Source organism: Ascochyta rabiei, chromosome 16 (genome assembly GCF_004011695.2).
Source record: "Ascochyta rabiei chromosome 16, complete sequence".
Taxonomy (NCBI): Eukaryota; Fungi; Ascomycota; class Dothideomycetes; order Pleosporales; family Didymellaceae; genus Ascochyta; species Ascochyta rabiei.
The window spans coordinates 27,648-49,483 of NC_082420.1; the positions used below are offsets into that span (position 1 = coordinate 27,648).

The following is a 21,836-nucleotide window of genomic DNA, read 5'->3' on the forward strand; positions in this document are numbered from 1 at the left end:
ACGAGTATATGGTTTGTTGTTTGCCATATGGCTTCGGAACCTCATACAGGCCTAGTTTGTGGGAGCATTATCGTGCTGACTCGCACGTTTTTCACGTCCTCCTACAAGCATAGGCTCAACATGGTCCGCTAGTCTCAGGCTACCCACCACGTAACGTTTTTTGAACTTCTCGTGACCCTGAGCCATGTTTAGGGGCCCTGGTTGAGTCTACTAACCTTTGTAGTGGATGGTACAGTAGTAGACGTTTTTCAACGAAACACCACGAACAACAACAATACGGACACTGTTTAGTGCTATGCTTCTGTGTAGCTACGTGAATTGTCAAGGCACAGGCGGCAGAAGAGACCCAGTATCAACCCCTGAACACTAAACTTCTAATATTGTCACGAGCGCACGCGCCGATGAATAACCCTGTAAAGCTCGTTGCGCTACTTTACTCTACCCTCGTCGCAGCTCCACCTTATAGAGTCGTTCCTAGTGCCTTACGGTTGAGCCACTTGATCATCTAGTCACGTCTATTGCTTACGCGACATTTGCCTTTGGTTGCTCAGAGTATCGATCCTCCTCAGTTGTAGACCCGGTCCTGCTTGCTTTCGAGTTGTTAAAAAGAGGCTTAAGCCCAGGCAATGACACAACGATAATTGACAACGTCATCTCCACCATACTAAGAGGATCTACCAAAAAGCAGTTAGCGCATCGCTCCTACATGACAGGGTAGTCGAGAATTTCAAGCACATAAACTTACAAACAAGGTTTTCTTGACCAGTTCCAACCTTTAAGCATACAAAGCGCACGATACCGGAGATGATGGTCAGCCCACCGAGGACAAAGGTAAGCATGACGCCAGACGAGCTCCTGAGTATACCACGAGCCAACAGTATGGCTGGGATAGCGTAAACTACAAGGTAACAAGCAAGGTTGAGAGTGAAGTTAAGGATAAAGGGCTCTGGTGCATAAAATACTGAGCATGCCCCTTCCTCTTGACTCCATTGCACTGACACGTTACTGCCGCAGAAGAATGTGTCGTCAAATAGGATAGTCAGGTAGCATGCGACGACAAAGCCTGTCATACCGTAGAGCATCTTGCGCATGCCAGGGTGGGCAGAAAGGTTGAAAAACGCCCAGTAGAAGGCAAGCATGCTTAGCTTGGGAAAGCCCATACCGAAGTCGTAGAAGTAATTTGAGGCGAACGAGATCTGTAGTATATCGCGTCAGTACGACGGTGTGATCGGACTCGAGCAAAGGGTCCGACCTTTGACAGCCTCACGCTGGTCTCGTAGTCATCCAAAACACCCATTTGGTATGTCGTCGTGTCACAAATGATAAGGCCCAACGCATCAAGTGCGGAAGCAATCAACAGGTAATCCGACCAGTCCAGTTTCTGGCGGAGGCGAAAGAGGCGCGTGTAGACGCGCGCAGCGACAAAAATATATGCCAGTACGAGGAGAATCCATTCTGAGATCTGTTTCAATCAGCAGTGTTAACATTGTTGGGAGTTGTAGGGACCTGCGACAGCGCAGTGCGCTGCTCTGGAGAGATTCACTTACCATGCAATCTTTGCCATCAATGAAGTACGCCATACTATCCAGCTTGACGACCAGGGCGGAAAAACGCAAAACTGTGAGAAGTGTAAGTGGAGAGGAAAGAAGAAACTACTAGAGATGGGAAGGGGGGTTTTCACATATGTAATTCTATCTATTCGGTGTATCGGAACCGACGAATCAGGAGGATCGGCCGGCTATGTGGTACAGATTCAGAAGGCAGTTAGCAGCGTGCATGTATATCATACCACCTTAGGTGTCATTACACTGCCAACAATGAGTCTGCATATGCCTTAGAAGGCATCTGATCCTACAAGAGAGTAGTTCCTTCGTGCCAATGACCGCAAGGGCTTGTACGAGACACTAGTCTGTGGCGTAGTTCAAATAGCGTGTTGGATGACAGATAGGTATGCCGTACAACTTTGGTCAGCTTAATGAGCTGGTGCCCGCTCGATACTAGGGTTAGAAATTGATCACGAACTACTCTCGACCAGCCCTCCTACAGAGCTCTACTTTGAAAAGAAACGCTGGCAAAGCTCACCGGGCAAGCTTCGGGATGAACCGATTGAGACAAAAATTTCAAACCTGCAGGGGGCGGGTCGGTTATACGGCTGATACAACACGGCAGGCGAAGGATGCGGGACTGTGGGTACTATGCACAGTGATTTCGCTTGTACAAATCGCTAGCCCAGCTTGGCACGACATGGCGACAAGCTGTACTCTGTGTCTTGGCTGACAATTCCAGTCTCTTGTCACCGAACTGCATGCTCACGATACGTCCGCGGACATGTGCAGTGCCACACAGGATCCGACGAAACGGCTCACTTGGAGCCGTAAACCACTAGAATTGGGTTGTTAACCATCGCAAAATCCTGGTACAGGGCTAGGAAAACACAAAATTCAACAGGATGAAGCGTAGTTGCATTAAACTTGCGTGCATCGCTACGGGAAAGATAAAATTAATGGATGCAGCGCGTATGGCATTGGCATCTCAGCAAGTTTCAGAGCCCTGCTCATATATCTTCAGTAATCGATTCAGGACATTCTTGACTGTGAAACGCATGCATTTTGCCCTGTTGTATTTTGCCAAGATGAAAGTTCCACAGGGTTTTGTGGTTTCGCAGTGATGGCTACACGTCCATCTGAATTGCGACAGTCGCAATCTAGACGGTCGCTACCCGAGCTTTCATTGTGTTGTTTCAATAGTCCTCCACACTGTACACTAAAAAAGTTTCTTGCTATGCGTAACCTCAGCTTCATTCGATTCAGAGAACTGTACGCTGACCCGTCGGGTCTCGTAGATAACATCTTTTCTGCCTAAGACATTCAGCTCAACTTCACTCCCTGAGTCTTCTTCTTCCAAGCGCGAGCGAGCACTCGTCTTGCTTCTGTCGTTGGACGAGAGTTTGAGATGCTCTGATCGAGAAACTGGCGTTCGATGAGGATTGGAAGACGACGAGCCGTACCTTCGTCTTGACGCGAAAATGCCGCCTCGTCTGATATATGCTCTCATTGACGGTAGAGACACCACCATGATAGCAACAGCAATCTCTGCCATGGAAAGCACAACTGTAATGGAGTTGGTACTGCATCATCCGGGGAGTCGCGGAAAGCGAAATCTTCTTTGGTACTTACAGACGTTGGTCCAAGCCTGAATGACCTCTATCGTAGCGAAACGAGCGACGCTCACAGCGATGGTGACGGCGCCCAGAGAGAAGGTTGCGACTAGACCCCATATCTGACGCCGGTTAAGTCGTAGCTGGTAGAGCATTGGGAATGGTAGTACAGAGACTCAATGATTCTGTTAGCATGCATGACACCAGATTTGAGTAAATTGGCAATACTTACTGAGCACGTCCGTCACGACATTCATCACCCAGTCGACTCTGAACACGATTTTCGAGCTGAACGTACTGCAAGCATCCCCATCAAGAGACCAGTTGACGGAGACTTTCTGGCCACACCAGAAGGTATCCAGAAGGCACGTCGTGATCATTGCGGATGCTGTGAAGACCGATATGGTATACAGGGCTTTCCGCAGCCATGGCATTGTAGGAGGGAAGAGCCGGAAGTAGAGCGAGAGGATCGCAAGCTTCGGTAGGTATATACCTGTGTCGTAAAAGTAGTTGCCTGCAAATTGTACCTGATGCACGCAGTCAATGCCTATTGCATTTGCCAACGATTATATTCCAACCTTCTTCAGAGCAGTTGCCTGAGCTATCGATGGCTCCGGTCCTTCTATGTCATCTGACATACCACCCAGCTTGTACGTAATTACATCAGTGGTGAAGAGTGCGACCGCATTGAAAATTGAGGCAATCAAAAACTGGTCGCTGATTGTAAGGTGGTGGTGCTGAACGAGTTGAGGAACCAAACGGCCGGACGCTATGACGACAGCAAGAGCTAGAAGGGTTGCTTCAACAGGCTTTACGAGTAGATGTCAGCATGGACTAAAAATTGAGAGTGCAATATGAAAACAAGTGAGGGGTCATCACATACGATTACAGCCTCTGGGACGATACTGTGCTCCATGTCTTAGATCATGAGTGTGTGGTTGTTGAGAGTCAGTGCCAAAGAAAAGAATAAGAACGACTATGTCCCTGAGACGAATGTACAGGATAAATACTTGCCGTCACATTACTGGCTTGCGTGTCTGCGTGTAGATGCAAAGCGGGAGGTACCTGTAGACGAGTCGGTCAGAGCGAACAGAACAAGCGCGACCAAGGTGCTCTGCCACACGCCATTAACAGCCATGCCTAGACTGGGTCTGGTCGAGTATGAGCCATCATTCCTTCAGTACAGGCCAACGCAAAGCTGACGAACGCACGTCCAGATGTCCCCGACCCGTTCTGGGAGTAGCCGTGCATGGTCCATGCAAGCGGCCCGAAAGTACTCTTCCTTCGCGCCACTTATGAGTAATCAACCCACAGTGCTGGAATAGTCTTTAGCCTAGCACGCCTAGTGTCACATCATGTCAGCCGCTTAAAGTGGATCTATGCCAGAGTTTGATTGTCTTCGCTCCCGTGCTAGCGAGATGCAGCACGACCCGCTTTTCTGATCTCCAGGCGTGCGCCAGGTCAGCTGCACTGAGCTTCTGTATGTACAAGGAAGCCTCTATAAGCACAAAGCACCTTTTGAACACCGGATCAATAGACTCTGAATTAAATTCATATTGAGTTACTAGAAGAGGAGCTACGTAAAAGATTACTGAATTCTCAAGAGTCGTGAACTTCCTTGATAAGCTAATATAAACCGATATTTTACTTGGGACAATTGCACTTATAACACGCAATAAGAGGTTCAAGACAAGATTCTGTAGGCGCCGGTTGCTCGCATGTAATTACTATGGTATCCGGCGAAAGTAGAGTCCCATGGTCAGTGCAATAGGGGGGAAAAGTACCAGGCTTGGCAAGTTCCACTTCCGAGGTTTTCTTGGTCTTACACCAATTAGCAAGCGCTTCCTCTCTTTGTTATATGCTTAAGCATCCGTGCACGCTTGTTATAAACACCAATGGGCATTTCTGCACAACAGCCACCGCACTGGCCATGGGACTCTACTTTCGCCGGATACCATAGTAGGTAGCACACGTGGGTAACTCGGCGCCGTTCTCGTCATGAGTGGTTAGTGCCCCGCAGGAGACCGCGTGTGGGGCTTGGACCACACAAGTAACGGCTCTTGAAACGATGCATAAATCCCAGACGCATTCATCCGGTGCAACAGCTTCTCAACTTCACAGCATCATGTCGAATACGACTCTAGAGTGGTTTGGTTCGTGTTCATATCGTCTTATTCGAAGTTCTAAGACTCAACTCCACAGGGAACACGACATTTCGGCTTCGTGCTGCCGATATCACTGTCTTTCTAGACACCTGGCTTGACCGACCATCCGTACTGCCAAAGTACTTAGCGATCAGTGATGTGACTGAGGCGGATTACATCTTCATCTCCCACGCGCACTTCGATCATCTTCCTGGAGCCGATCGCATCGCTATTCAAACAGGCGCCATTGTTGTTGCTAATTGTGAAGCAATTAACCTTCTTCGACTAGCCGGTGTACCTGAGGAACAACTTCTACCAGTATCTGGTGGCGAGCGTATACCACTCTTCACACGTACCATAAGAGAGCAAGCCAAGCGCGGTGAAGTCTCCGTTGCTGCAGCGCTCCCAGATCAACCTAGGATGCCCCACCACTCTCTTGCATCGTTTTCTGTGCATGTATGGCCATCGCTACACGCGTTCCTGCCGAAGCCTCACCCTGACGTGATGGATACCAAGACTGTCTACACGGGCGGTACCACTCCTTATGCCTGCACTTTGGACATTACCCATGGTATGAAATATGGCCTTCTGCAGTTACATAAGCTCGTCCCTGAGGAGCAAATGAACAACGGAATGCGTTCGTTTCTCAACTACGTCAACGATCGGAAGACAAACGTTTTATCGCACTGTGACGGAGGCCAGCTGATGTTCAACTTCATCATCAATGGCAGCGGCCTGCTCTGGAATGCTCATTTAGGAGCTTATGAGGGCATTCTTTCGAGAATAGAGCCAAAACCAAAAATTGCAATACTCGGCATCGCGGGACGAGCAAACCATGATGGGCGGCCGTTCGACGGATCTGCTGCACAATTTGCCGTGAAGCAAATTCACTGGCTTAACCAACCAGAAACTGTAATCTGGTGTATGCACGACGAAAGGTACGTCGATCCTACCATGCAGAAGTCTCTCATTTACTAACGTTCCGTTCAGTTGTATCGCGCCCTACAGGGTTGACATTGAGGGAGCTGTGAATAGTGTTGAACAAGAGACCACCTCGAGTGTATTGTCTCTGATACCGGGACGACAAACCAACTTGAATATATAGTTTTGTACTGTAGCTCTCATAGCGTATGTAAGGGCTGAATGCCAGCAGGTCATGTGCCTCTATGTGCGCCGTGTATCTATCGGTATCCAGAAAATCGTATGCACCTGCCGTGGATCTGCGTGACTACAGTTGTGACTGTACGAACAAGCATGAGATTCCGACCAGCTAGTTGTATCTAGTTGACTGTAGGAGAGGCAGATTGGGTGACAGGAGCAGGGCAAAACGTGACAAGTATCGCAACCAGGTAGCTTACTTACATCTATGAGTTCTTGGTCCTTATAAAAAAATGTTTCTAGGGAGCAGCAGTTGTGATCAATTAAATATTCAGTCGCTACATCGCGCCTAAGCACCCAATTGGAACCCTCGACTAATATCGCATCGTGGAGTTTGAGAGTATCAGCAAAAGCTGCTGACCTTTGATTCTAGTCATGACTTCAGAATCTGGGGCTTCACTATCGGCCAGATTTCGTTGCAAGCACATGGCATCCGGAACTCCCGTGTGGCCGTCGAAGCCGGCGGACACACTCTGGCGGGGCCGGCGGGGCCGGCTGTGGGACCAATCAGAATAGCCCATGAAGCAAGTAACCCAGCACCGTGCTACATATTATGAGATCGTGGCATCCCTATTGATAAGCCCTCAAGCTTACCTGTGTGTATACTCGCGGCTCTACTCTTGAGCCATTTTCTACTGTTAAAACTACGCACGGCGAGTCCGACTCTCAGCCCCAGGCGAATCAATATCATGGGCAGCTTCAAGGTCATCATCGCGGGTGGCGGCCTTGCAGGTGCCCTTTTGGCGAATGGACTCAGCAACAATGGTGTTGAGTTCATGATATACGAGCGCGATGAAGCTGACTCTAAGCGAGAAGGCTACCAGATTCGACTTGGCCCCGGTGCGCAGGCTGGCTTCCGTGCCTGTTTGACCAGCGCCCATATTGACAAGATCACCGCCAAGCTTGGAAAATCATCTGGTTCGCAGGCAACAGCGCCGTCCATCTACAATACGCATTTCGAGGAGATCGTCGATCTGGCCCTTGTACCGACGTACTCGAAGTCTGCGGCCATAAACAGGGTTGTACTGAGGGACATACTGTTGGATCCGATCAAGAAGAGCGGAAAGATAAGCTATGGCAAGAATGTGCATTCTTACGAAATTCTATCTCAAACAAACGGCGCAGAGAAAGTGAAGGTGTTCTTCTCTGATGGTTCTCACGATGTCTGCGATGTGCTTGTGGGCGCCGACGGAGCAAATTCCCAAGTAAGTGAAATATGGCTGGATCGCCTCATGAGACTGATAGTTGGCCTAGATAAACAAACAACTTGGCTTGGACAACATTCGTCTTCTCGATAGTCATTGGTGTTTCTGTTCGAAAGGAAGTCTACCCTTTGACCGAATGATGAATTTGCCCCCCAAATTGCGTGAAGGACCTATTATGGTACTCTCCAAGCGCAGCATTTTGTATTATGCTCTCTATCTTCCTGAGGAACAGACAAAAGGTAACATTTCTGAGGCGGCTGATTCCACGGAATCATTGCGATACGATGAATCGGCGGCGTCTTTCTACTGGGCCCTCAATGTTCCAGTCAGTGCACTGCCCTACAGGAAAGCTTCGGAAATCCAGGATCACAGACTAGTTTGTCTCGAAGCAATCAAAGACTGGGCGCCCGAATTTCACAACATGCTCAGCGTTGGAGGAGATGACCCCGAGCATACTGACATGCTCGTGACTCAATTCCGTGCGAGTACGCAGCCCAGGGCGGATTGGCGAGCAGAGGCGCGGAAGATTGGGAAGGACAAGGGACATCCCCGGGTGTGGGTCATCGGGGACGCCATTCATGCTATGCAACCAACCCGCGGTCAAGGAGGTAACCAGGCGTTAGCTGATTGCGCCGACATTCTTCCTCAGTTACTTCGCCTCGATTCTTTGGCCAGTATCGATCCGGTACGTCCGACTTTCGAGGAGGTGGAAACTGCGTGTAATAGCTACGAAAGTACAATGACAGCACGAGCATTCCCTTGGGTAAAGAAGAGCGGAGGTGTTAGCTTTCCAAGCGTCAATCTCGATGGTCTTTTGGGTATTGCCATACGCTCCTTGGCTAAACTAATCGTGCCACTGCTCAAGTCATACTACAGCTTATTCGGCCAGAAAAAAGAAGGATAGACCTAGCTTATAACATCGTGTGGATGATCACCTACGTTTGGTTTTTGACCTTGACCCATCAGTGAGAAGCAATGCGCGAGTGCTTGCGCCATGCCTCGCCAGGGCCTTTGAGACCGCAAGGCCTTTTCCGCATCAACAAGTAACCTACGACTACTGTCGATACTATCTAGTATTCCTATGCCTGTGATATGTAGTTTGAATTCCCCTACACCTTTGACCCAAGCATCTAGAGTGGATTTGTCAGAGACTTTGTCCAGACGGAGTAGACTTCCCTGCGGTTTTGGGCGTTGTACAATCTGGTCGTAAAGGAGAATATAAGTGAAAGCAATCGCAAACGATAGTGAAGAATAGTATACAGGGTAGCGAAGGCTTCTTGAGAACGAATATATCCGGGCTGCGTGCCAGAGACAAATCCTGGCCGTGTTCTGATTGCTTTGCAGGTATCCATTTAACTTTTTTCTGGATCGTTGCATCTCGGTGTCGTTTGCTTGCCAACCCACAGAGGCGTAGATCATTCGCAACGGAATCTCCCTTATTATAGCGATAAGGTGTGCGATGGGGTCGTTCCTACCGCAATCTATCTGCGAGTGTCCACAAGACCCAGTCTTGATGGCGTCGTCGATTACCGCGTCCAAGAACCTGACGTCTTCGATCGAGGTTCCGGAAGATAACAGCTTCTCTCGAGCAGAGTATGTACTCTGTTCTTGTAGTCTAGTTCCCGACTCAGATCTTATGAGTGCTTTCAAGCGCCGTGATGATTGTAAATGGTCCAGAATTGCTCTCTCGTCCGCATATAAGCTCAGAATACTGCTTTTAGTCGAGAAATCTTCATGTTGTTGTGCGAGTTCTTCCGAGGATCCTCTTTGCTTCTCTTCGATCCACTGTTTAGCATGACGACATCTCCAAATGTTACTGTTGCAAGGTAGTCGTTGCGTAAAGTCCGTGAGCCTGAAATGTGGACGCAAGTCAAAGAATACCAGCTGAAGGCACTCCATTACTGTGAGACACATCAGCATTAGCTTGAGATAGAAACTGTGTCTTGACTTACAATACACGCAATGCACCAACCGGACAACTTCTTCCTTCTGTAACCAAGCCAGCCATCTATCATCTAGCTCCTGGTCACCCATGTATTCTTCTGTGTCAGGGAACTCAATGAGAGTAGCCAGACCGCGACACAATGTTATGAGCACGTTCTTCTCCTGCTGCAACACGGTCTGGTCCAATATAGAGCCAGAGAACATGAGCCCGACATCTCGCAGGAGCACACTCTGTACTAGTGATGTTTCGGACTTTTTGGCGATAGTTTGAAGATTCTGATCCGTCAGCCATCTTCGCGTCACCTAGAAGGAAAAATCTTACCGTAGTTGGCAAAGCTTTCGATAGGATATACTGCAAGACTATAGTAAACTTAGAAGCGTCTCTGACGTCCGAGTATTGACTTCCAATTGCGGCGACCGCTGTGAGGAGTGTCCAAGAGAGGTCTTCTGTCTGCACTCTCATGGGATGTAGGAATGGAAGGTGAGGGTCGAAGTACTCGAAGCACAGCTCCACGAACGAATGAAGTAATCTGCTGTGAGGGAAAGACATGTCATCAAATCCATGTTTCGAGATGTAGAACTTGCGTAGCGCAGTATAGGCCGTTTCCGGAATCTGGTTGACATAACCAAAGAGCTCAGCGCTAGTGCTGTGCAGCTCCTCTTCTTGAAGCATAGGGAAAGATGGGCAGACGTCTGCCGTGGGAATGAGGGTCGCTTCCAGACTTTCGCAAGTCCTTGATTCGCCGCGGTCAGTGGGACCACCAGTAGTACCTGTTAAAGGTTCACAGGTCTGCAGAGCGGCTAGATTGTCATTGTGGAGCATGGAGAGGTCCGATATACCCTGGCCTAAGATATGAGGACCCCGAGAAGGACTTTCGAACGGCTGCGTCATCCACGCGAATGGGAAACCATAGTTCAAGGTCATATCATTGGCCCAACGCATGTCGTGCGGAAGATAGTCCGAGAACAAGCCTTGGTCCTCTGTAACGATGGAATCCGTCAAGGGAAAAAGAACAGGCCAGCTTGCACTGTTCGTCTCTTCTGGTAAGGAATCGCCCAATGAAGTTGAAATAGACATAGGATCTGGAGGAGGCGTGGTGAAGACTTGTGTATACGGTTCAGTAGGTGTAGACTCGGACACTGGAACTAGCGGGAGAGAAGGCGAACACACGATCGAACCTTGTCTTTCAGGACCTCCAGGCAGATTTCCGTTTGTCGGCGAGCTTCCTGTCTGCGGCGCAGAGGAGACCGAGCTATTGTTCTGCTCAACCCTGCTCTCGCAGAAAGAACGCTTTTGCTCGCATCGTGCACAGGGATTCCCACCATAGCAGCGCTGTTTAGCTTGAACACAAGGAGCGCAAGCTTTCAAAGGCTTTCTGCTATCGTTTTGATGTGAACCGAGCCGGTCGTGAGTGGCTTCGTGCCGAAGTAATGTATCTCTACGCACAGTGAGCAGTGCACTCAAACACACGTTTGGCAATGCGCTACTCACTTTCTTGAGAAAGACTTCGGGCAAGCTCTACAAGCAAAAGGCTTTGCGCCTGAGTGCCGAAGCAAATGACGCTGAAGGTGGCCGCTACGCTGAAACGTGTCGTTACAATACATGCATCTCAGTACCCCCGACTGATTCGGCATAGCTTCGTGGCTCTAAAAGATATTTCCGATCTTATCGCGTATTTGTCCAACGAATGCGGTCGGGTTGCGGGGCCTACGATTGGGGACTCTGTTGTATCACTCCACGAAGTTTGTGAGTAATTGTAAACTGGTTTCGGATTTGGTACGTGTGGGCATTTGCGGCAGCTGACGTGAAACGGCGGGCTTCTAGCCGTATCGAGATCGTGTACAGTGGAGTTAACTTCACCACTTCATAAATAGTAAGAACGTAGTACTTCTAGAGAACGATTGCACGCGACTGCCGTCACCAGGCGCACAGGTTGCATGGCGGTCAGGACTTGCCGATCAGCTCCGCTTCCTTAGTCAGCATCGTTTCGTGTGTCGTGCTAGGCGAATGCGGGGTATTATATAGGCGTTAACGAAAGACCCTTTATACCTTATAGCAGAGATATCTACAGCTAATTAAATTTAACAGAGTAAGACTGGGTTAGATATATAAAAGATACCCAGAAAATTAACATAGTTTATAAAAGGGAAAGTTTCATTAAGAGCTAACACTTCTACTTTCAAAGCAAAGGTGTGCTCAATATAAGAGGTATTATTCTTTAACATGAGCGCTAAACTTTTGTATTAAATAAAAACACGTAGGCAGTGTATAAACTACAGTACTGATCCTTAGTCATAGAGTAGGTGTAAATAGTTCCTAGTTAACATCCCACAACTACTGGTACCGAAAAAATACCCTTTTTAACCGTTAGCTGGCATGGATATACTGTGGGGAGACCAAAACGATCCAAGAATGGAGTGGGGAGACGCATCGGAAGCATTTCGACGTGACAATGACTTACAACAGGGTATGTTGTAGTGCTTTATTGGACATGCTCCTTGTCCAGCCGTCCGAGCACGTGTCGGTCTCACCCCAACACATCAATGCTGTGATCGAACGTGTAGTTGAAGATAAGAAGGGCTTCAGCTATGTTCAGGGGCCATGGCTGCCACATCTTGTAGCCAAATTTCATGCAACCGATGATGACTTGAGAGACTTCGAGCCCTGACTTTCCGACCCTTGAATGTGGTCGGTATCGATTGCAAAAAGGGACTTTGTCACCCACAGTACGTGTCTCACCTGTGAGGCTATTCCTAGGGACAAAATGCTTGCAGTGACCGACAAGACCGAGTGTAGATCTAGGGCAATGTAGAAACAGCGGATTGTCCATGAGTTTGGCCGGGTGTGCGCTGGTTCCGGTATGGAGTAACACAGAATGGTGAACAATCTGGTCCTCTGGTGTCGGTATCAGGTTGCCACATCTATCGTTCCTGTCGCTCACCACAATTGCAGAAGCCTTCTGAGGCCCTAAAAAAACTTTGAAGGTACAGTAGCTTTCTGTAACGGAAGACGAATGTGAAAGTTGGTAATTGACTGTGGTATGTTAATATCGGCAGTTTCGGTTTGCAGACCACATTTCAGACGTTCCGCATGTGCACACAACTGCTGGTGGTGTTTCCTCATCTTCAACGTTATATTCGAAGGCTGAAGCGCATTTTGCCTTTCGTCCACGATCGTGTGGAGCCAATTTACTGGTACTCAATGCGGATGTTGGTACATGTATGCCCTCGGCAAAGCCGTAATCTCATCTCCATCGTTTGTCCAATGACTAGATTCAGAAAGTCGAAGCAGTTCCACCTCCCCATCCATACTGGATTTACCCGCGACTTCTGCAACGCCGTTCCGCGACGACATGGCCGGGAAGCCAGTGACGTGCGGGGGGTGGTTAGATTGCTTTTGCGTAGAGAAGCTGTCCTGCCGATCCACCGATGACCAGAAAGAGGTCCGCATGGAACGTGACCCGCTTTGAAACAGGGCTCGAAGGGGGAGCCACGAATCACTGTTTTTCTCTTCGATAGGTATGCGGCCGCGTTCGAGGTCTTTCAAACTCTCTGCTTGTGAGTTGATCCATGCTGATGATGAAATATCCGTTGTCACCCCGTATGACCTTTTGCTGTTGTATGAAATCGAGGGTAGCGGGAACAATGAGTGAACCTTTCGCTGCCTGTGGGCATCTGGCGGATGGCCTTGATCCGGCATCGGTGCATTTCGGCTTCGTGATCGATTTGTGAGCAGGGAAGACCATCGTTTCGGTAATATTAGAGTGAGTAGTTGGCGTACAGCGGGCAATGACGCACAGACGATCCCCGCGGCGAGTTCAGCACCAGTCCAAATAGCTACATCTGTATAGTCCCACGTTGGATCGAGCGAGATCCTGAAACCGGAAAGAGCTCGAAGCCGTAACATTGTTGTTATACAACCGCTGGAAGGCTGTCAGAATATGTGTATGAATACATTTAGCTGTGGGACAACTTACAAAGCTCCGACCGCAAACATGAAAGTCACTGCTAACTTGCGCCAGTTATTCATATGGAGCCTGAAAAGGCTAGGCATGGGCATAACCAATATGATCAGATCCTGCAAGATGGCGTTCGCACTGTTCGCGAAACCGATTGCGCCAACATCCAAACACTTTCCCTTGATGTCTCGATCCCAGAAGGACTGGACAGGAGTACAGGCGAATATAGTCAAGAACTGAATGACGAGCGTCGAAATGACAATGTAGCCCAGAAAAACGTAGCAAAATACGCGGAATCGGCGATCAAGGAACACCTGCAGGTAGAACGCTATCAACGACACCTTCACAAGACCGAGCGTGATGACGTATAGGTTCCAGCAGACATAGACTTTGAAGCGTCAGTAGCTGTAGGTAAGACTGGATGAACTCTTACAATACTTCAGCGCTGCTTGCAGCTGCCCGGGCTCAAGATCCCACAGATGCTTTCCGAAATTGTGCTGCACCACTGCTTCAATGTTAGCCGCCAATCTCATGGAAAGATCCTGACTTACTCGCGTAGGCAGACGCATACGTTGCTGTTGCCAAAAGCAAAGTCGCCAGGATGATCCAGTCGTCAGGTCGAGCGCGTTTCGTAAGCACTCTGGTTGCGAATCTCAACGCAACAAACAGACAAACGGTTGCATATACAGTCGTCAAGGACGCCAGCAGTATGCCAGACCTCGATTCATGAGATAGGTTGCAAAGCTCAGCCTGAACCTTTGCCGTGCCGAGGGAGTCGGCCATGGTGCAGTTGGCAAGTATACATGCTGCCGTGCTGAAGGTTAGGTCCTGGCTTTTACACTGGCACTCGGTATCCAAAAGGCTACAGCCAGCCGCGGGGACGGTTTCCAGGAGGCATGCAAGCTGCAAAAGTCAACTCTGTTCATGCGAGAAGCTGGCAACATACACCGCAAGGGGGAATATCTGCAATTCCAAGCGCTCGTTCCTGTACTTTTGATACTGTTGCATTGCTAACGAAAGCGGTGGATATGAGGAAGAACAAACTGGTACGGAAACGCATATTCAGATGATGCTCCTGGTTCGAGCCAGCAAGAGCCCATGCATTTAACAATCTAGCAGTACCGGGTGATCTTCGAGGATTTGCAAGTGAAAGAAAACAGGATTTTGTTCATGGTAGAGCTCGCGACCAAACTTCACGCACGTTGTTGTGTGCGGACGGCAAGTTATCGTTGAAACTATCATGCCCCGGCATGTCATTGAAGCACACTACCATGAACCTAGGGAAACCTAGAATTTGCGCTAGTGGTAAGGAGGCGGACCGCGCTCTGACTGCCGATAATCATCTACACATGCGCTCCATAACCCCGGCGCCATTAAGCTGTTCGCATGGTTGCTTGGTAAACTGCAGCTGTTTCTGGGAAACAGACCAACCAAAACGGGGTGCGAGTAATCGAATGGTATGCACCTATCGTGGAAGCGCGACAGAGCAATGTAATTGCAAATCCCCAGGAAGATCAACGGTATCTGCCGGATCATTGTGAGTCTCGTGATGCCGCTCAGGATCCTGGGGCAAATCATGGCCCAACAACGTGCTTGAACTTGGCGCATTAACCAAGCGTTGCTTGCATGTCGGGTGAGCTAACTGAAAGAGGTGCCGAAAACGGAGTGATCATCCGGTTTCCAGTGTTTCGGCTTCCACGCCGCGTGGTGGCGTTGACTAGTAACGTTGTAGTACGAGGATGTGCATACTTCGAACATGCAGGCACGCGAGGGTTGGAGTTGGTCTGGGCTCAGGACGCAAGCTCGTGGCGGATTACGTTTAGGAACCACCTGTAAAAGGGGCTAGAATTACACGGAGCGGTAGCGAAGGAGATGGGCCGGCTGCTCTGATGCATTGTCAGAGCGATAACATGCGCGGTTAGTCCAAGGCTGCAACGAACGAGCATTAGATTGTGTTCACGTTGCTTTACATCTGTCAAGCGGTACTTGTTTTTTCCGCAATACGTCATCGTCCGAGGGGGTGACAACAGCGACCATGGCACACCTGAATCACCAGAGATGTATCGTCACAGTAGATTGTATCCCGACACCGTCTTATCTAGGAAGCTATCTGAATTTTTCTTCACGAATAAGAATCAAGCACATCTCATCTCGTCCAACATCACGGATTGCCCGTGTATCCTTCCTCCGTCTCAGAGCTCCCAGCGATCATCACGGGCGCAAATGGGATCTCGGGAAACTACATGCTACGGGTGCTTGCGGAAGCGTCAGAGCGATGGAAGATGATACACTGCCTTTCCCGGCGCCCACCAGCGATTCCTGACGGACTAGCAGCCCAGGCTGTGCATATCGCCCTCGACTTTCTGAGGAACCTGAAGAGATTGCCAAAGTGCTTAGAGAGAAGGGTGTCAAGTCTGACTACGTTTTCTTCTACAGCTATGTGCAGGTCAAGCCCAAAGAAGGCGGGGGGTTGTGGAGTGACGCAGAAGAAATGTGCAAGGTGAACGGTACGTCTTTTGTCAACAATCCTCGAATCAACACAGCGTGCCTCAGCACCTTGGCGAGACGTTGGTATTCCCGTGCGATCTGCAAGCATGGGAGGTCAGCAGGTGCATGAGCAGCAGCAAGCTGAACGGGTACATGGAAGAGTAGGCTGTACTGACGGATGGAGCCAAGAACGACAAGTTCAACATCAACGGACGGACCCACGTTCACGTCGGGGGAACCACTGGCCCAAGCTTGCAAACTCTTATAGAATTCAGTACGAACGTCCGAGTACGGACGAGGGTATTTACTCGAGTGTCAAAGAGGAAGCACGATCCACCACCGCGGGGTTTTGAACCGCCAGCAACCTATCGCAGTAGGTTCAGACCAGTGGACTGGGCAAGACAGGAAAAGGTGCAGAAAGCATGGGCAGAGCCCACGGCAGAGCACAGTCTTGCCGCTGGCAGGCTGCAAGAGATGGACATTGATCGGACCTTCAGCTTCACAGATGGGAGCCTGATGGGCAGCGCTCTGGATCTCACGATGAGCAAAGCCAAGAAATTGGGGCGGCATGGGTTCGTTGACTCGAACGATGCGATCAGAGAAGTGCTTGGAGAGTTTACAGACCTCAAGATGCTGCCGCCGATGCTGAACTAGCGGATCAAAGCACTTTTGAGACATACCATCTCTCTTCACACTGATGTTCTATCTCAGCTTTAGCGTGACCATGTTCAGTTCCATTATCTTGTATATTCCGCGACGTTGATTGAGGTGACGGTTCTGTTCCCAAGAGAGGGAAAGCCCCATGCATGGACGAGTGTGAGGAAGTCAAACACACCAAGGGAGAATGAATGTTGGATCCAACGTGTCCAACGGCGCGCTGTTGCGAGATGACTAAGCGGCGCCGGCTCGGGCAACAACCGAGACCATCACGTCTTGCATCGAGCAGACAGCGAACTTTCGGTACGATGAACAGTGTGCGAGCACTGGGATTCTCGAGTCGGATTGCCCACATCAGTGCACGAGGAAGAATATCGAAGCCATTGGCGACGTTGCTGATCACGAGAATCGGCATCCACGGAGGTTCAATGCAGAGGCGGCATCCATATCACGTTACCCATCTCGAGGAAGGCCACGAATCTCAACACCACAAGCAACAAAAGCGACATCCCAGCACCTCCACCGAAGCCAATCAAACCATGTCCTCGCCCGAAGCACCGCAAGTCCGCCAAGACCTCTCCGCGCTCTTCACCGCGCTAGAGCAAAGCTTCACCGCGACCAAGCTAGGCAGCGAGAGATGGTACCTCGCAACGCTGGCCGCGCTGGTCGGGGGCACAGAGCCTGAGTTTGCAGACCAACTGTACCTGCACCTAACCCAGCAGGCGGGGTACGCGAGCACGGAAGCGCGGCAAGCGCTAGTGCGGCGTCTGCGCGAGGGGCTGGTGAAACTGACATCGATTGTCGGCGTATGTAAGCCTTTGGAGGCGGTGCTCGCGATATCCAAAGTTGAGCGGGCCGAGGATAGGGATTTTTCCTTCACCAGGCGCGCATGGACGGCGGATGCGGAGAATCATCAGCGCGGCGCGGAGTGGCTGGGCAAGATTTACGCGGGGAATACAGAGGATACGCTGGCACTGTTCGATGCACATCGAGATTTTAGGTGGATCTCGACGGAGATTACGTATGGCCTTTACTTGTCAGATCGTCAGGTGCTGGATGATTGGGATACGGAGGTCGTGGTGCTGGCGGGTATCATGGTTCAGAATTTGAGGCTAGAGACGAAGTGGCATATCAGGGGGGCACGGAGGGTGGGTATGAGTATGGAGGATGTGAAGGCGGTGATGGCGTGTGTGAGGACGGTGGCGCAGTTTACGGATGTGAAGCTCAGTCGGATACCGAGTGTGGAGGAGGTGGAACATGAGGTTTGAGCGTTGTTGTTGTTGTTGTTGTTGTTGTTGTTGTTGTTGTTGTTGTTGTACGAGTGTGAGCAAGCCAGCTGGTTTGGTGAGGTGGCTCTGTTGGCTTGTTCTGTGAACACCTCACGGAGCAGTGGGTCCCTCGGGCACCCCTGAGACGGGAGCCTTGCAAGCTGCACGAGCAAAGGGTTGCATTTGTATAGATGCAGAGCGTGGAAACCATGCTGTGCGGTAGTCACAACCCTCATTCTCGATGTGCATGGAGACCGCTGGTCATCTGATAGAGAGAGAGAGAGAGAGGTCAGAGCTGGTTGTCGAATCAACACTGTTGACGACATGACATCTGGTTGAGGCAGTGGCACCCATCTGCCTCATCGTGACTTCCTCACATTGCGTCTGCCTGCAGCTGACTCCTCTCATTTCACCTCGCTCGCTTCACCTCCTTTTAAACATCACACCACAATCCCAACCGCCCTAATCACACTACAAGACCACCACACGAACATCCTCCAACGCCCCAGCACCACCCAAGTAAGCGACCTCCCTTCCCCCTCCCTCCCCTTCACTGACCCTCCCTCGAGACAAAATGTGCCAATACTGGAAGAAGCGCCACACATGCGCGCACACGAGCGACCGCCCGTACATTGAAATGTGCTGCGCAGGCTACGTCAGCAATACCGTGTGCGCAGACATAACGACGAACCTGGTTCCACGGCCCTCGCACTTCCCCTGCTATCCGTGCATCAGGGACGAGGTGATTGTTGAGGCGCGCGAGAAGCACGAGCGTGCTGCTGAGGCGGCGGTCAGGGCGGTGCGGGATGTGGCTGCGCGGAAGAGGGAGGGGGAGAGGGTGGGGAGGGAGGAGCGTGGGATGGGGGAGGGTGGGGCGTGGATGCTTGCTGAGGGTGGCAGTGGGAAGAGCAAGAAGAAGGGCAAGGGGGGAGCGGGAGGTGGTGTGTTGGCGAGTCCGGGTTCGCAGGCGAAGCAGGGCGCGTTGGAGGAGAGTGAGAAGGGTGGGAAGATGGGGGGTAGGGCGGGGAGCTGGGGACCGAAGAAGATTCTGAGTAGGGGCGAGACGGAGGTGGTGCTGGCGGATGTTAGCAACGGTGTGGAGAAGTGAGGGAGTGGTGGGCAGTAGGTCTAGCCAGAGGGCAGAGGTACGGATATGACTTTGGACGGCGTGCAATGGAGGAAGGGGACGAGTGATACAGCCGGCAAGCAGACTCGGGAGCATGATGAAGACGATAGGGAGCAGCACATTGCATGACATGTTGAAGAAAGCACCTCTTATACGCAAAGTCAGCGAAGCTCGTTCTGATCAACTATCAAGGGTATATCCATGCCTGTGCGCAAATTAACCAAAGCCACATGCAAAAGACGTAATCGAGCAGCGGCATCGTGCCAAGAATCAAAATAGACAAGAAGATGCCCGTCACCGCTCGCACTCCAGACCTGCACGTGCCATCATCGCGCGCTAAGCCCTGCGCCTGCGCCTGCGCATGGCGGGATCAGCAGCCTTGGCAGGGCGCGCGCCGTTGTGGACGACGTCCTGGATCCTGCTGCCGCCCAAGGCCTTGAAGGTCTCGATGAGCTTGTCGGTGTCGTCGAGGTGCTGCATGTCGTCGCCGCCGCCGATGCTCTTGCCCTGGATCAGGACGTTGGGGACGGTGCGGCGGCCTGTCATCTGCGCGAGCGTGTCTTGCAGCTTGGCGCCCAGTGGGTGCTGGTCCAGCTCGACGACGTAGGGCGCGGGCGTGATTGTGTACTTGGCGAGCAGGATGTGCTTGGCGCGGGCGGAGAAGGGGCAGTAGGATTTGGAGAAGATGATGGCTGTGTTGCGTTAGTGTGGGGCCGACACAGCGAGAGGAAGAACGTACTTGGACTCTTCTTGAGGATGGCGTTGAGCTCCATCTCGACGTCGTGGTCCTCGGGCGTCTCGTGCTCCTTCATGGCCGTCTGGTCGCGCGGACGGCCGCCGTGGGCTGCGACGCCGGGGACGGGCGTGGGCTTGTCGCCCTCGATCTTGACGCGCCCAGCGACCGACTTGTCCTTGCCCTCGACGGCCTTGTGGTACTCGGCGCTCTTTTCCGAGGCGGCCTTCTTGGCGGCGTCTTCGGCGGCCTTGAGGCGGGTGCCTACGCTGTCTGCGTCGCGCTGCTTGGCGGCCTCGGCGAAGTCGTGCTGCTGCAGCGCCTCCTGCGTCTTGGTGTAGAAGTCGGAGACGTGTGTCTGGGTGCCCGAGCGCGTCACGTAGAGGATGACGACGACGGTGACGAGGAAGAGCACGCCGAAGAGCCTCGTTCGGCGCTGCGACGGCATGGTGTTGTGGTGTGTGGTGGTGGTGTTGTGGCGTGTGGTGGTCTAGTATGTGGTGGTGTTGTGCCGGTGGATGTTTGGCAAACAGGCCCTCTATACAGCGAGGGGCCAATTCGACTGTGGATGCAAGGCGGTGCTCAAGACGGCTGCCGGCTGGTCAGGCGAGCAGGTGCAGGATGCGGGCAGGATGCAGTGTTCGTCCGAGGATGCAGAGCGCGCCGGTAAGGAGCGTCTGGTGGGCGTGAAGTGTGAATTGTGAATGGTGAATTGTGAATGGTGAATGGTGAATGGTGAATGGTGAATGGTGAATTCGTGTCTTCACAAAAGAAAAACACGCTTGCTGGGTGCTGGAGACGGACAAAAAGCAGCAAGGGCGCAACGTCCACGTCCACGTCCAAGTCCACGTCCACACTTCAATGGGTCGAGCGTGGAGCGTCGACGGCCTGGGACGTGGAATGCGCCGGTGCTTGGCAGTGAACGCATGTGCGAGCTGAGCTTTGGCCTCTCCACTTTTCCCCTGCCAGCCCTCAGCGGCCCATGCTGCTGCTGACCAACGTGTCCCGCTCGTCATCGATGCCTGATGTGCGACGCACTCGCGACACGGCCCTGCATGAGGACCGAGGCGCACCACACACACTACCGGTAGGACATGGCGCCTGTCGCCGGCACGTGACAGCGTTGTTTGGAATCTTGTCCTTTTGGATGACGGAAAAAGTGGTCTACTGGTCTGCTGTCCATGCAGCAGCGCACCGTCGTCACAGAGCCTTCTCAACATCCACAGACGCCAGCCATGAACAGCACGCGTCTAGCTCACGCTCGAGCTTCCCCACAGTCGATCCCCGCAGCACGCTTGGCCGGTCCTGGATGGCTGCAAATCCCAGCAGGTGACTGGCCAACTCGAGCCTAGCCCGGCTCTAACCCTCTTTCGAATTCGCCCTACCTCCCGTCGCCATGTCCACCATCACCGCATCTCGAGGCGATGGCGAGAGATAAATACAGGCGAACCGAGGCTTCGAGCATGATTCTCTTTTTGTGTCTGATCCTTTTTGTCTCTGCTGCGTAATGAGAAAAGGGCCGGGGTGCTTACGAGATCCACCAGCCGAGAACAAAACGCTGGGCTGGGGAAAGGGGGAGTAGAGGCGCCGGGCGTTGCTTAACCATGCAAGTGTGCTATAGAGGTGCGAGTGTGCTATCGAGGTGCAAGTGTTATCAAGGTGCGAGTGTGTCTATCCACTCCCAACAGCTGTGTACGCAGCGCAGCGCTGTGGCGTTGTACGGGGAGGGAGGATTTCCTTCGCCGGCTGGATGGCTGGACGCCGGCTTGGATGCCTGCATAGACAGTCCCAGATAGCTAGCTAGCGCGGGGAGAGCGTAAGCGCGGGGAAAGCGTAAGCGCGGGGTAAGCTGCAGGGTCAGCAGCAGAAGGCGGTGGATGGCGACGGGGTGTGCAGCAGCCGGTGTCCGCTCCCGTAAGCCGGCAGGCAGTAGCTGACGGAGCGGGGAGCGTGGTAGGTATATAGGGTAAGGATGGGGTTGCGCAGGCTTTAGCTTTC

The 21,836-nt window shown here is 51.7% G+C and overlaps 13 protein-coding genes across 14 annotated transcripts, besides 8 other annotated features; 6 read left to right on the plus strand and 7 right to left on the minus strand.

Moving 5' to 3' along the window:
* Positions 1-522: 522 nt before the first annotated feature.
* Positions 523-1,580, minus strand: EKO05_0008905 (uncharacterized protein; the record flags this gene model as incomplete). The annotated part of the gene is made up of 4 exons (XM_038941880.1): positions 523-674; positions 746-1,196; positions 1,253-1,462; positions 1,548-1,580. 4 exons carry the CDS (start codon positions 1,578-1,580, stop codon positions 523-525), a joined length of 846 nt encoding a protein of 281 aa, XP_038795528.1.
* A 1,183-nt stretch (positions 1,581-2,763) lies between these two features.
* On the minus strand, positions 2,764-4,073 carry EKO05_0008906 (uncharacterized protein; the record flags this gene model as incomplete). The annotated part of the gene is made up of 5 exons (XM_038941960.1): positions 2,764-3,110; positions 3,177-3,332; positions 3,390-3,684; positions 3,736-3,966; positions 4,041-4,073. 5 exons carry the CDS (start codon positions 4,071-4,073, stop codon positions 2,764-2,766), a joined length of 1,062 nt encoding a protein of 353 aa, XP_038795529.1.
* Positions 4,074-4,884: 811 nt separating this feature from the next.
* Positions 4,885-5,119: a dispersed repeat.
* A 106-nt stretch (positions 5,120-5,225) lies between these two features.
* EKO05_0008907 (uncharacterized protein) lies at positions 5,226-6,406 on the plus strand (the record flags this gene model as incomplete). Its single annotated transcript, XM_038941908.2, has 3 exons — positions 5,226-5,310; positions 5,360-6,239; positions 6,292-6,406. 3 exons carry the CDS (start codon positions 5,226-5,228, stop codon positions 6,404-6,406), a joined length of 1,080 nt encoding a protein of 359 aa, XP_038795530.2.
* Positions 6,407-7,148: 742 nt separating this feature from the next.
* On the plus strand, positions 7,149-8,568 carry EKO05_0008908 (uncharacterized protein; the record flags this gene model as incomplete). The annotated part of the gene is made up of 2 exons (XM_038941919.1): positions 7,149-7,664; positions 7,714-8,568. The coding sequence occupies 2 exons, from the start codon at positions 7,149-7,151 to the stop codon at positions 8,566-8,568; spliced, it is 1,371 nt and encodes a 456-aa protein (XP_038795531.1).
* A 2-nt stretch (positions 8,569-8,570) lies between these two features.
* EKO05_0008909 (uncharacterized protein) lies at positions 8,571-11,243 on the minus strand (the record flags this gene model as incomplete). Its single annotated transcript, XM_059637412.1, has 4 exons — positions 8,571-9,565; positions 9,617-9,884; positions 9,931-11,047; positions 11,101-11,243. 4 exons carry the CDS (start codon positions 11,241-11,243, stop codon positions 8,571-8,573), a joined length of 2,523 nt encoding a protein of 840 aa, XP_059493395.1.
* A 1,564-nt stretch (positions 11,244-12,807) lies between these two features.
* Positions 12,808-13,515, minus strand: EKO05_0008910 (uncharacterized protein; the record flags this gene model as incomplete). The annotated part of the gene is made up of 1 exon (XM_059637413.1): positions 12,808-13,515. The coding sequence occupies one exon, from the start codon at positions 13,513-13,515 to the stop codon at positions 12,808-12,810; it is 708 nt and encodes a 235-aa protein (XP_059493396.1).
* A 66-nt stretch (positions 13,516-13,581) lies between these two features.
* Positions 13,582-14,627, minus strand: EKO05_0008911 (uncharacterized protein; the record flags this gene model as incomplete). The annotated part of the gene is made up of 4 exons (XM_038942171.2): positions 13,582-13,955; positions 14,001-14,072; positions 14,119-14,470; positions 14,514-14,627. The coding sequence occupies 4 exons, from the start codon at positions 14,625-14,627 to the stop codon at positions 13,582-13,584; spliced, it is 912 nt and encodes a 303-aa protein (XP_038795533.2).
* A 239-nt stretch (positions 14,628-14,866) lies between these two features.
* EKO05_0008912 (uncharacterized protein) lies at positions 14,867-15,175 on the minus strand (the record flags this gene model as incomplete). The annotated part of the gene is made up of 1 exon (XM_059637414.1): positions 14,867-15,175. One exon carries the CDS (start codon positions 15,173-15,175, stop codon positions 14,867-14,869), a length of 309 nt encoding a protein of 102 aa, XP_059493397.1.
* A 427-nt stretch (positions 15,176-15,602) lies between these two features.
* On the plus strand, positions 15,603-15,890 carry EKO05_0008913 (uncharacterized protein; the record flags this gene model as incomplete). Its single annotated transcript, XM_059637415.1, has 1 exon — positions 15,603-15,890. One exon carries the CDS (start codon positions 15,603-15,605, stop codon positions 15,888-15,890), a length of 288 nt encoding a protein of 95 aa, XP_059493398.1.
* Positions 15,891-16,058: 168 nt separating this feature from the next.
* On the plus strand, positions 16,059-16,708 carry EKO05_0008914 (uncharacterized protein; the record flags this gene model as incomplete). 2 transcript variants are annotated; one of them, XM_059637416.1, is made up of 2 exons in its annotated part: positions 16,059-16,153; positions 16,239-16,708. In XM_059637416.1, 2 exons carry the CDS (start codon positions 16,059-16,061, stop codon positions 16,405-16,407), a joined length of 264 nt encoding a protein of 87 aa, XP_059493399.1. The 2 variants fall into 2 exon arrangements, with proteins under 2 accessions (XP_059493399.1, XP_059493400.1); XM_059637417.1 differs by having other exon boundaries at positions 16,059-16,074.
* Positions 16,709-17,019: 311 nt separating this feature from the next.
* Positions 17,020-17,979, plus strand: EKO05_0008915 (uncharacterized protein; the record flags this gene model as incomplete). The annotated part of the gene is made up of 1 exon (XM_038946657.2): positions 17,020-17,979. One exon carries the CDS (start codon positions 17,020-17,022, stop codon positions 17,977-17,979), a length of 960 nt encoding a protein of 319 aa, XP_038795535.2.
* A 2-nt stretch (positions 17,980-17,981) lies between these two features.
* Positions 17,982-18,028: a tandem repeat.
* Positions 18,029-18,246: 218 nt separating this feature from the next.
* Positions 18,247-18,267: a tandem repeat.
* A 239-nt stretch (positions 18,268-18,506) lies between these two features.
* Positions 18,507-18,545: a tandem repeat.
* Positions 18,546-18,553: 8 nt separating this feature from the next.
* EKO05_0008916 (uncharacterized protein) lies at positions 18,554-19,087 on the plus strand (the record flags this gene model as incomplete). The annotated part of the gene is made up of 1 exon (XM_038946658.1): positions 18,554-19,087. The coding sequence occupies one exon, from the start codon at positions 18,554-18,556 to the stop codon at positions 19,085-19,087; it is 534 nt and encodes a 177-aa protein (XP_038795536.1).
* A 354-nt stretch (positions 19,088-19,441) lies between these two features.
* On the minus strand, positions 19,442-20,286 carry EKO05_0008917 (uncharacterized protein; the record flags this gene model as incomplete). The annotated part of the gene is made up of 2 exons (XM_038941886.1): positions 19,442-19,797; positions 19,845-20,286. The coding sequence occupies 2 exons, from the start codon at positions 20,284-20,286 to the stop codon at positions 19,442-19,444; spliced, it is 798 nt and encodes a 265-aa protein (XP_038795537.1).
* Positions 20,286-20,349: a tandem repeat.
* Positions 20,350-20,356: a tandem repeat.
* Positions 20,357-20,531: 175 nt separating this feature from the next.
* Positions 20,532-20,593: a tandem repeat.
* A 68-nt stretch (positions 20,594-20,661) lies between these two features.
* Positions 20,662-20,693: a tandem repeat.
* The last annotated feature ends 1,143 nt before the right edge of the window (positions 20,694-21,836 follow it).